Source organism: Heterodontus francisci, chromosome 44 (assembly GCF_036365525.1).
Source record: "Heterodontus francisci isolate sHetFra1 chromosome 44, sHetFra1.hap1, whole genome shotgun sequence".
In the NCBI taxonomy this organism is placed as follows: Eukaryota; Metazoa; Chordata; class Chondrichthyes; order Heterodontiformes; family Heterodontidae; genus Heterodontus; species Heterodontus francisci.
The window spans coordinates 9,359,535-9,372,273 of NC_090414.1; the positions used below are offsets into that span (position 1 = coordinate 9,359,535).

At 42.0% G+C, this 12,739-nt stretch overlaps 1 protein-coding gene across 1 annotated transcript; it reads right to left on the reverse strand.

The window, feature by feature from the left end:
- Window positions 1–7,600: 7,600 nt before the first annotated feature.
- Window positions 7,601–11,652, reverse strand: LOC137355954 (probable G-protein coupled receptor 139). Its single transcript, XM_068021654.1, has 2 exons — window positions 11,529–11,652; window positions 7,601–8,502 (listed from the first exon to the last, which is right to left on the reverse strand). The coding sequence occupies exons 1-2, from the start codon at window positions 11,650–11,652 to the stop codon at window positions 7,601–7,603; spliced, it is 1,026 nt and encodes a 341-aa protein (XP_067877755.1).
- Window positions 11,653–12,739: the final 1,087 nt, after the last annotated feature.

Here is a 12,739-nt window from a genome sequence, read left to right on the forward strand (position 1 = left end):
TACACCACTATTCACTGCCTGCCATTCAGAAAAAAAACATATATTCCTACTCTTTGTTTCCTGTCCGCCAACGGAGTTTCTATCCATCGTCATACACTACGCCCTATCTCTTGCACTTTAATTTTGCATGCTAATCTCTTATGTGAGACTTTGTCGGAAATCTTTTGAAAGTCCAAATAAATCACATCCACTGGCTCCCCATCATCAAATCTGTTCGTTCCATCCTCCAAGAATTCTATTACTTTTGTCAAGCATGATTTCGCTTTCGTAAATCCATGTTGACTCTGCCCAATTCTAGCACTATTCTCTGTGTGGTCTGGTATAAAATCTTTGATACTGGACTCTGGAATTTTCCCCACTACCGATGTCAGGCTGACTGGTCTATAATTCCCTGCTTTCTCTCTACCTCTCTTTTTTAAACAGTGGGGTTACATCAGCTATCCTTCAATCTGTAGGAACTGTTCCAGAGTCTATAGAATCTTGGCAGATGACCACCAATGCATCCACTATTTCTTGGGACACTTCCTTAATTACTCTGGGATGCATAACATCAGGCCCTGGGTATTTATCGGCCTGCAATCCCATAAAATTCTCCAGCACCATTTCTTTACGAATACTTTCATTTCCAATCTCTCACTAAGCCCTGTGTTCCCCAACAATTCTTGTATGACATTTGTGTCCTCCTTTGTGAAGACAGATCCAAAGTATGCATTTCGTTCGTCTGCCATTTCTTTATTCCCCATAATAAAATCCCCTGTTTCTGAAGGTAAGGGACCTCTATTTGTCTTCAACAATCTTTTTCTCTTCACATACCTCTAGAAACTTTTACAGTCAGTTTTTATGTTCACTGCAAGCTTGCCCTCACACTCTATTTTCCCTTTCTTATTCAATCCCTTGCTCCTCCTTTACTGAATTCTAAGCTTCTCCCAATCCTCAGGTCTGTTATTTTTCCTGGAAAATATAAAAGCCTCTTCCTTGGAACTAATGATACCTCTAATTTCCTTTGTAAGCCATGATTTGGCCATGATTTGGCTACCTTTCTGTTTTACTTTCACGTCAGACAGGGATAAGCAATTCTTGCAATTCATCCATGTGCGCTCTAAATGTTTGCCCCACCGTCATTCCTTTAAGTAACCTTTCCCCATCCATCATGGCCAACTTGCGCCTCATATCTTCGTAGTTTCCTTTGCTAAGATTCAGGGCCCTTTAGTCAGAATCAACTATGTCACTCGTCATCTTGATGAAACATTCTATCAGATTATGGTCCCTCGTCCCCAAGGGGTCTCGCACCACTAGATTGTCAATTATTCTTCACTCATTACACAATACCCAGTCGAGGATGGCCTGTTCTCTAGTTGGTTCCTCAACCAATTGGTCCAGAATACTGTCCCATATACTCTCCAAGAATTTCTTCTCTATGGTATTGTGACTCATTTGACTTGCCCGAACTATATGCAGATTAAAATCACCCATAATTACAGATGTTCCTTTATCGCATGCAACTCTAATTTCCTGCTTAATGCCATTCCCAACATCACCACTAGTTTGGTTGTCTATATATAACTCCCACTAACGTTTTTTCCCCCTTAGTCATTCTCAGCTCGACCCATATAGATTCCACATCGTCAGAGCTAATATGTTTCCTCACTATTGCATTTACCTCCTCTTTAACCAGCAATGCAACTCCACCACCGTTTGCTTTTTGTCTGCCCTTCCTAATTAATTATACACTGAAATGCAAGATATATTAAAAATGTCTGAAAGCAAAACAGAAAAACAATCAATATGCAATTGCTTTAAACGAAACACTCTCTCATTATGTCCTGTCACCTTTAAATATCGGTTCACATGCACCTCCACATCGCGCTGTTGCTACACAATCTTCGGGAAGTCTCCAAGATTGTTTCCCCGAGCCTTTCTGCCGAAATCCACCACCTCATACTTCCCTGTATGAAATCCCATCTATCAGATGTACTCGCGGTTATGATTGTAAACTGCTTTGTTTATCACGAACATTCACGCTTTTTGTAACTGGGAGAAATCTGTTGTATTGGACAATGTAAAACAAATATGAAGTGGAGTTTCATGGTTTATTCATTAATAGTAGACCTATGCCTTGCCACAATTATTTTGCAATTTGAAAAGAGGTACAGAAACTCCACTCGGTGTTGCTTACAATGATGAGAATCTGTTATCTTGCTTTATCAGCCCTCATATTCAACTATCACGATCAAAATAAAAAAGACTGCATTTTGAAACCGGCATAGTGAAGCTGATTCTCACAGTTAAATTTCACTGTATGAGGTGAACAAATGTTTTTTTTTAACTAAATATTTAATGATTACATTGCGTGAATTGAATTATTTAAGTCAGCAAATCAAAACAAATAATATATGTTAAATGCATTTCGTCATATTAAATGTTGGAATGAATATTGTCTGAACCTGTGCTGTTCATCTGGCTGGGACACATAACAAGAAAAGTCAATTAGTTCCTCTGGAGACTGACATTAAGTGCAGTCATTGAACAGTTGAAATTAACTCGTTTCACTCCAGAACTTTATATATTCAATAGAAAAACAGCTGTATATAACTTATGCTACTGAAGTGAACTTCCAAAGGAGCAGAATATTACTTCACCAAAGTTTTGGATGGACAATAAGCGACCCACCGTCTGATAGTACTTTTGGATACTGGGACCAGCTTTTAAGTTTGTATCACTTCTGTGGCAAATTTCAACGACTGTCGACAGAATAGTCATGGATGAAATTATATTCAGACATTGTCCCTGAACCGTGCCAGAGGTCAATTATACATAAAGAACATAAAATATAATTTTTAAAAAAACATAAAGGGAGTAGCAGGGAGAGGACATGTGGTCTGTCAAGGATGCCCTACCATTCAATAAGTTCATGGTTGATGTGATCTTGTCCTGAACTCCCCATTCCCGCTTGTTCCCAAAGCCAATATATTCAAAAATCAGTCCATATCAGTCTTGAATGAGTCAGCCTCCACAGCCTTGGCGGGTGGAAAATTCCTAAGATTAATGACTCCTGAGAGAGAACATTTCTGCTCACCTCCATTTGAAATGGGCGGCCCCATGTTCTGGAGCTATGCCCTCTACACAGCAGCCACCACGATGGGAAAAATACTCTCAGTACCAACACTGTCTAGCACCCTCAGAAACTTCTATATTTCAATACTAACTCTTATCAACGCTAATGTGTATAGGACCGAGGTGCCCAAGATTTGCACTTGAAAAATTATCTTGTATAGTGTGGTCTAATGTTTAACTTGTTTCTAGCAAAATTGGAGTGCTCAGAAGCTTCTTTCTGGGAGAGATGTCTCATCCTGATTGCACCACGTGAGTGCAGCTATTTCAATTAAACATTTTCTGAAATAAAGGTCTGTTGCTACTGTGACCAACAGAGTGCCACTAACAGTCTGATGCAACCTAAGAGTCTCAACGCAGTTTATAACTGAAGCAACAAAACTCACCACTTCACACAGAAAATGCATTTTGATAATTGTTGCAAATCACACTGACTTCATATCTGCAGTCAGCACAAATCCAGATATATCTCTGAGTTTACTTGTGCATCCTTATATAACGTACGTACGTACTGGTTCTGCAATTCCCCTTCCAGATCTATTGAACAGCTCACTTTCAGTGTATCTACCCATCCAACCACGCACAGATATTGCTTGAATTGTAACTACTCTTCCAGATTGCTCACCATCCAGACACATCACTGACCTCACATGTACTGTAAATAAACATTTGTGTATGTTACTAAACTCACTGAAAGTTCACCTACCTTTCCAGATACATTGGTAACCTCACAAGTAATGTCAGTGATATATCTGGAATAATAGTTACATGACCAGTGAGGTCAGTGATATATCTGAATGTTTAGTTACAGTACAAGTGCGGTGAAGCGTAGCTACCCATTCAGAAACATCACAAACCTCACGTGAAATTTAACAGCAAATTCAGATACATCACTGACGTCACTCATACTGTAAATATCCTTCAGCAAATGTCACTGATATCAGTTTCACTGCAACCACCTACCCAGCTTAATTATTCACCGCACTTGTACTGTAACTAAACATCCAGATATATCACTGACCTTACCTGTACAGTAACTACAGATCTATGTGCAAACATTGACGCGACCTTCACTGTAACTGCCCAATCACAAATGTCACTGATGTCGCTTGTACTGTAAATGCCTAACCTGATGCATCACCAAACTCAGTTGTACTGTAATCACCCATCTGGATGTATTAATTACCTCACTTGTAGTGTCACAAACTTCCCAAATATATTACTGGTCGAACTTTTACTTTAACTCATAAACAGGATGTATCAGTGAGATAAATGGCGCTGTAACTACCGAATTAGATAGAGCAATTGTCCTGCAACTACACCTCCAGATACATTACTGAACTCACTTGCACTGTAACTACCTGCTGTCTCATATCATGGAGCACACCTGTGCTGTAATTACTCATCCAGATGCTTCAATGAATTGTTGCATAATTACGCATGCAGACGTGACTCTAAACTAATCGGTACTGTCATTTCACATCAAGATACATCTCTAGCCTCACTTGTACTGTAACCGCCCATCCAGATATACCTCACTTGTACTGGAACGAGCAGGCAAATAATCACTGTCCTATCTGGTAACAAATCGGCCCTATAAGATATAACACCTACTTCATTTGAACAGCAACAACCCACCAAGACACATCAGTGATATCACCTGTACTCTAACTACACATCAAGCTGTATCCCTGACCTCACCTTTACTGTGACTACCCATCCAGATACATACCTGCGCAGGATTGTAATATATGCATGCATCCAGATATATCACTGAACTAATTATCAGCATTACTACCCATTCAGATATATAACAGACCTGAATTCTCCTGTAAACACCCATGCAGAAATTTTACTGGAATCACATTTAGCTACCCTTCCACAAAAATACTAGCATCACTTGTACTGTACCTAACCATCCGCATATATCACTGACCTTAGTTGCATTGTAACTACATGTCCAGGTATATCACTGACCTCAATTGTACTACAAGTAACTATCCAGGACCATCATTGAACTCATTTCACGGCAACTACCATTGCAGGCGTAGCACTGATGTCACTTGCACTGGGAATAAAATTACAGATAATCAGTGTCCTAACTTACACTTAACAGCGCTCAAAGATATAACACATACTTCATTTGCACCACAGCTATCAATCTAAATATATTATTGATTTCACTTGTATTCTAAACACTCATCCAGATGCATAAAAAAATCATTCATTGTGCATCTACACATCCAAATATATCATCGAACTCGTGCAGCATATCTGAGCTCCACATATATCACTGACCAAGTGTCTTGTCTGAAGCTACACATCCCTTCCCATAATTGACTTGAAATGCACTGTATTTACATTTGCAGTTATGTCAATGCCCTCAATTTTGCTGTAACTACTCATACGGAGATTTCACTGACCTTTACTGTATTTCACCATCCAGGCATATCACTGACCTCACGTGTACTGTAAACACCCAACTATAAAACAACAGTGGCTTATGTTTATGTGGCGCATTTTATGTAATTCATGTTCTCAAGACTCTTCACAGAAACTTTGAGAAGACAAACTGGCACGGTTACAGCAGGAAATATTAGGTTAAATAACCACAAGCTTAGTCTATTGTGTATGTCTTAAGGACTGTCTTAAAGATGGAAGATGAAATAGAGAATTAGAAGTGTACACAGAGGGAATTCCAGATCTTCGTGCCAAAGCTGCTAAAGGTGTCACCCCAAATTGCAGAGCGATGAAAATCAGAGATCCTACAGCGGCCAGAATGAGACGAGTGTACATAACCTGGAGGTTTGTGGGCTGGAGCAGATTACAGAGATAGGGAGGGGCGAGGCTTGCAGGAAATTGAAAACTTGAAGGAACATTTTGATTGAAGGGACACCAATGTAGTTGATCGACTATAGAGATGATAGGTGAAAGGGCCTCGCTGTGAGTTAAGACATAAGCAGCAGGTCTATGGAGGTAGAATATTCGAAATGAGCCATTGCACAGGTATGAAAGGAATGGATGAGGTTTTCAACAGAAGAATATCTGAGGCACAGACGATTTCCAACGACGTTCAGTGTGTGGAAATGGGCAGTCTTACTGAAGGTGGGCATATGCGGTTGGAAGCTCATCTAGGGGTCAAACTACACCCCATGTTTGTGTACTGCTTTAATGTGAAACAGATATCGGCGCGAGGGATGAAGTCAGTCGCTCGAGAACGTAGTTTTGAGCGATCAGTCAAGACTATGGTTTCAATCTTCCCAATTTGTAATTCGAGGAAAGGTTTGCTCAGCCAGTACTGGATACTGTACAACAGTCTTAACATTTAGAGACTGTGAAGCGGTCAAGTGCCGTAGTGGTCTAGGGGTAAATGTTAAATATTCGCTGTAATTTTGGCTGATGTCACTGAGGATCGGGCAAGCATTTAAATGAGAAATTAGAGGGACCAAGGATAGAAACAGGAGTGAGAAGAGAAGTCACTGATAGTGATTCTCTGTCCACAATTAGATGTCTAAGAATGAACAGAGGTGGCTGCAGCTCCACATAGCGACGGAGAGGCTGTGGTGGAAGATGCTGTGGTCATGCTTGTGAAAGACTGCAGACAGGTCGAGAGGGATCGTTTACCGTTATCACAGTCACATAGGATGTTATTTGTGATGTTGCTCAGATTTGTTTCGGTATTATGGCAGGGGCAGAAACCTGGTTGGAAGGATTCAAAGCACGGAGTTCCAGGAAAGACAGGCACGTATTTTTGAGAAAACGACAGATTCAAGATCTTTTGGGAAGAAAGGGTGGATGGAAGCAGGGTGGTAGTTTGGGAGAACAGAGGGACCAAGGATAAGGTTATTTTGAAAAGAGTAGAAGTGACGTCAAATTTGAAGGTGAGAGGGATACAATCTGAAGAAAGGGAACTGTCAGTAATATTGGTTAACCTGAAGTCAGGAAGCCTCTCAGCCCCCTCCATCTGAACAGCTGCCAAACTGAAGCGTGGGGTCTGTCAGCTCCTTAGGGGAGCCGAGCACCAGTTCCTCACACCAGCTTCCTTCTTCCCACCCAAGCCCCTCAACTGAACTTGTCCAGGTGGAAACCAAACCTCAGCCCACCATCTGACTCATAGAGAAAAAACAGAGACAGTGCGGCAACACCTGGGGAATGGAACGGAGACCGTCTCAATAATGTGCCTCCAAAAATACATAAAATAGATAATCAATTCACACAATGAGATCGTCAGCATCTGCAGCATTTTGTTTTCATTTACACACGTTTATTTATTTTTAAGCAGATGTTGGGAGCTACAAATCAAACCAGTGGTGGTGGACGGTGGAAGTGAGTTTTTTTTCCCTTCTTCTCCTCGCCTGCAGACAGAGCTGTGACTAACCTACTGAACAGTTTACATCTTCCAGAGATCACCTCTTTTCCTTGACAATTATGGGGATAAATATAAAGTTCAAGAACACTGGCACCCACCTCTGGGCCGCTCTCTACATTTTTATTTAATCATAAATTGAATAATTGATACAACCGGATATTTCACAGCGACCATGAACTGCTCTCTGAACTTGGACTGGGTCGCCATATAAATAAATGCATTTGTGCAGCTATTTAAATTCTGAAGCATGGTTGCAACGTGTCGAAATATCAATGCAGAATCATTGTAATAATCGGGATTTGCTCCTGCAATGCGATAGCTAAAGAATTGCATGACATCTGTCAACCAGAGAAGTATGAAGCTGCCAGATATGGTGAAGAGTAAAATCACAGTCTTCCTTCTGCTCTCCATCTCTGGGTCACTGCGATTTTCTCCCTTGCTCTGACCCCTCAATACCTTACGGACTCGACTGGCCACTATAATGTGTCTCACTGTTAGTGAGTTGACCAACAGAACTAAAGTGAATGGAAGCAATGGGGTTAAAACCTTATCACACCAGTGAAATCCCACCCATCCGGGCTCACTGTAAAAGCTTGACTTTGGAAAACAGAACAGCGGTACATTGGAGACTATCAATATCGGTTCAAATACAAAGTAGAAAGGAATATTTTTTAAACAGAGCAGAATGCTGGTTATTGCTAAAATCACAGCTGCGGTTTTCTCGGTGCAATATTTAGTTTTCAGCTTTTGGCAACAAATGGCCACAAATCGGTCAAATGAGAAAGTGATGGTGAACCAGACAGAACAGTCTCTTGCTGTGTGAGCCAGGGTAAAGTTAACACTGCAGACCGGAGTGATGTCCAGGAAAGAGCCGCGGAAATAATAACGATTGATTTGTCTCAGTATGACCATAGTGATAATGAGCAATAAATCCGCCGTTGCCATGGCCACCAGGTAGCGAGTGGTGCATGTGGACAGGCCACACTTTCCCCTGGACAGGATCGCAATCGCCGCGAAATTAACTGTGAGAGAGAAGGGAAAGCGACAGGAAATTACTGATCAAACATTCTCCGAGTCTGAGCTTCGTCACATCAGGATTTTGGTAGAAAACGGGTCATTTGGGATCGGATCAGAGGTTGAAGAATCTCAACCATGACTACACTAGTCTCGAACTTTCCTGCTTTAAATGAATCGGGACGGGGGCCTTCAGGCAAACATTCCCAAGAGACTTCTTACACCACCTCATGAGAATGCAAAAATGGAATTCATGATAAAACACTCCCCCTCCAGCCTTGGTGGTGTGAGGGATAATAGGATGCCTTCTGGAGAGGGTCCTCCCATTCTGGTCCGTATCAGATATCCACCGCTCCCCTGCCCAGTACTGGAACCATTTCCATCTTATCCTTAATTGACATCTCGAAATCTGCATCCCCCCACTGTTGGTAAATGGAACCTAGCAAGATGGACACACCTTCCACGTCCATTTGATTAGCAGCAGAAAAACCTTCCTTATGGGGCCTGGAATTAGACTGTCAGGACTGTTAATATCCACGCCTGAGCATTGGAGAAAAAAAGGAAAATGCTGAGGCTGCTGTGAATCTGATAGAATTAGAAAATGCTAAAAACACGCAGTAGGTATGGCAGCATCTGTAGAAGGAGTATTAGTAGAGAAATGGTGTTGGGGAAATTGATGGGATTGAATGCCAAGAAATCCCCAGGGCCTGATGGTATGCATCCCAGAGTACTTAATGAAGTGGCCCTTGAAATAGTGTACGCATTGGTGGTCATCTTTCAATAATCTATAGACTCTGAAACAGTTCCTACAGATTGGAGGGTAGCTAATGTAACCCCACTATTTAAAAAGGAAGGTAGAGAGAGAACAGGGAACTACAGACCAGTCATCCAGACGTCGGTAGTGGGGAAAATTCTAGAGCCTATTAACAAATATTTTATATTGGAACACTTGGAGAACAGTGGGAGAATCAGACAGAGTCAGCATGCCTTTACAAAAGGGAAATCATGCTTGACAAATTTACGAGAATTCTTCGAGGATGCAACTAGTAGAGTTGATCAGAGAGAGCCAGTGGATCTAGTTCATTTGAACTTTCTGAAGGATTTCGACAAAGTCCTACATAAGAGATTAGCATGTAAAACTGAAGTGTATGGGATTGGGAGTAGTCTATTGCGATGGATAGAAAATTGGTTGGCCGACAGGAAACGAAGTATAAGGATAAATGGCTCTTTTTCCAAATGTCAGGCAGTGACTAGTGGGGCACCACAGGGATTGGTGCTCGGACCCCAGCTATTCACAAGTATATTCATGGTATAGATGAGGGAACTAAATGTAATATCTCCAGATTGGCAGATAAGACAAAACTGGGTGGGAGGGTAAGTTGTGAGGAGGATGCAGGGAGGCTTCAGGGTGATTTGGACAAATTGAGTGAGTGGGCTAATGCATGGCAGATCCAGTATAATGTGGATAAATGTGAGGTTTTCCACTTTGGTAGCAGACACAGGAAGGCCTATTATTATCTGAATGGCTATAAACTGAGAGAGGGGAATATGCAGCGAGACATGGGTGTTCTCGTACACCAGTCGCTGAAGGTAAGCATGCAGGTGCAACAGGAGGTAAAATAGGCAAATGGTATGTTGGCCTTCATAGCGAGAGGGTTCGGGTACAGAAGCAGGGATGCCTTGCTGCAATGATACAGGGCTTTGGTGAGGCCACACCTGGAATACTGTGTGCAGTTTTGGTCTCCCAATCTGAGGAAGGATGTTCTTGTTCTAGAGGGATTGCAGCGGAGGTTTACCAGACTGATTCCTGGGATGGCGGGACTGACATATGAGGAAAGATTGAGTCGGTTAGGATTATATTCACTGGAGTTCAGAAGAGTGAGGGGGATCTCATGGAAACCTATACAAGTGGAACACGACTTGACAGGGGAGATGCAGGATGGATGTTCCCGATGGTGGAGGAGTCGAGAACTAGGGGCCTAAGGATACGGGGTAAAGCTTTCAGGACTGAGATGTGGAGAAATTTCTTCACCCAGAGAGTGGTGTGTCTGTGGAATTCGCTACTTCAGAAAGCAGTTGAGGCCAACATATTGAATGTTTTCAAAAAGGAGTAAGATATAGCTCTTGGGTCTAAAGGGGTCAAAGGGTATAGGGCGAAAGCCGGAACAGGCTATTGAGTTGGATTATAAGCCATGATCATAATGAATGGCGGAGCAGTCTTCAAGGGCCGAAGAGGCTACTCCTGCTCCTATTTTCTGTGGTTTTATGTTTCTAAACAGAGTTAACGTTTTATTCGATAACCTTTCATCTAAACTGGAAGATTTTCGAGATTAACAATCCTGAAGGATTTATAGAGAAGTAAAGTGGCAGAGAGAGGAGGAACAAAATCAACGCCGAAGTGCTGTGATGGGTGGAGGTCAAAAGGGAATGCAGGTTATTGCTAAAATCACAGCTGCATTTCTCTTTGTGCTATAATGAGCTTTCAGCTTTTGGTAACATAGAAACCTAGAAACATAGAAAATAGGGGCAGGAGTAGTCCATTGGGCCCATCGAGCCTGCTCCGCCATTCATTATGATCATGGCTGATCATCAAACTGAATAACCAGTTCCTGCTTTCCCCCCATATCCTTTGATCACTTTTGCCCAAAGAGCTATATCTAACTCCTTCTTGAAATATACAATGTTTTGACCTCAACAGCTTTCTGTTGTAGCGAATTCCACAGGCTCACCACTCTCTTATCGAAGCAACTTTTCCGCCTCTCAGTCCTGAAAGGTTTACCCCATATCCTGAGACTATTAACCCTTGTATGTGTACTTCCCCACCATCGGCAACATTCCTTCCTGGATCTACACTGTCAAGTACTGTTAGAATTGTATAGGTTTCGATGAGATCAGTCTGGTAAACCTTCGCTGCACTCTCTCTACAGCAAGAACAACCGTCCTCCGATGAGGAGACCAAATCTGCACGCATTATTCCACGTGTGGCCTCACCAAGGCCCTGTATAATTGCAGCAAGACATCCCTGTTCCTGTACTCGAATCCTCTGGCTTTGAAGGCAAACACACCCTCCCCCAATCCGTTTTCCTTTCTACCACCTGTTGCACCTGCATGCTTATCTTCGGCGACTGGGCTACGAGAAAACGCTGGTCTCGTTGCATATTCCCCTCTATCAGTTTATAGCCGTTCAGATAATAATCTGCCTTCCTGTTTTTGCTACTAAAGTGGATACCCTCACATTTATCCACTGTATACTGCATCTGCCATGCATCTGCCCACTCACTCAACTTGTCCAAATCACCCTGAAGCCTCTCTGCATCCTCCTCACAACTTACCCTCCTACCGATCTTTGTGTCATCTGCATAATTGGAGATATTACATTTTGTTCCCTCATCTAAATCATTAGTATGTATTGTGAATAGTTGGGGTCAAAGCACCGATCCCTGTGTTACCTCACTCGTCTATGCCTGCCCTTTGGAAAAAGAACCAGTTATTCCTACTCTTTGTCTGCAAACCAAATTTCTATCCATCGCAATACATTACCCCCAACCCCATGTGCTTTAACTTTCCACGCTAACCTCTTTTGTGGGACTTTGTCGAAACTCTTCTGAAAGTCCAAATAATCCATATCCACTGGCTCCCCCTCATTAACTCTATTAATTACATCCTCGAAGAATTCTAGTCGGTTTGTCAAGCATGATTTCCCTTTCTTAAATTGATGCTGACTCTATCCGATTCTACCACTGTTCTCCAAGTGCTCTGCTATAAAATCTTTGATAATGGTCTCTAGAATTTTCCCCACTACCGACGTAAAGCTGACTGGTCTATAATTCACTACTTTCCCATCCACCTCCCTTTTGAAATAGTGGGGTTACAATAGCTGCCCTCCAATCTGTAGGAACTGCTCCAAAGTCTATAGAATCTTGAAATATGACCACCAATGCATCCAATTTTTCTAGGCCACTTCCTTAATTACTCTGGGATGTAGATTATCTGGCCCTGGGGATTTATCAGCCTTCAGTCGCATCAATTTCCCAACAATATTTCTCTACCAGTACCGATTTCCTGCAGGTACTCAATGTGTACTCCAACATTTCTGGTACGTTATTTGTGTCCTCCTTTGTGAAGACAGAACCAAAGTATGCATTTAGTTGATCAGCTACTTCATTGTTCTCCTTAATAAAGTCACCTGTTTCAAACTGTTATGGACCTACATTTGTATTCACCAAACCTTTTCTCTTCACATAC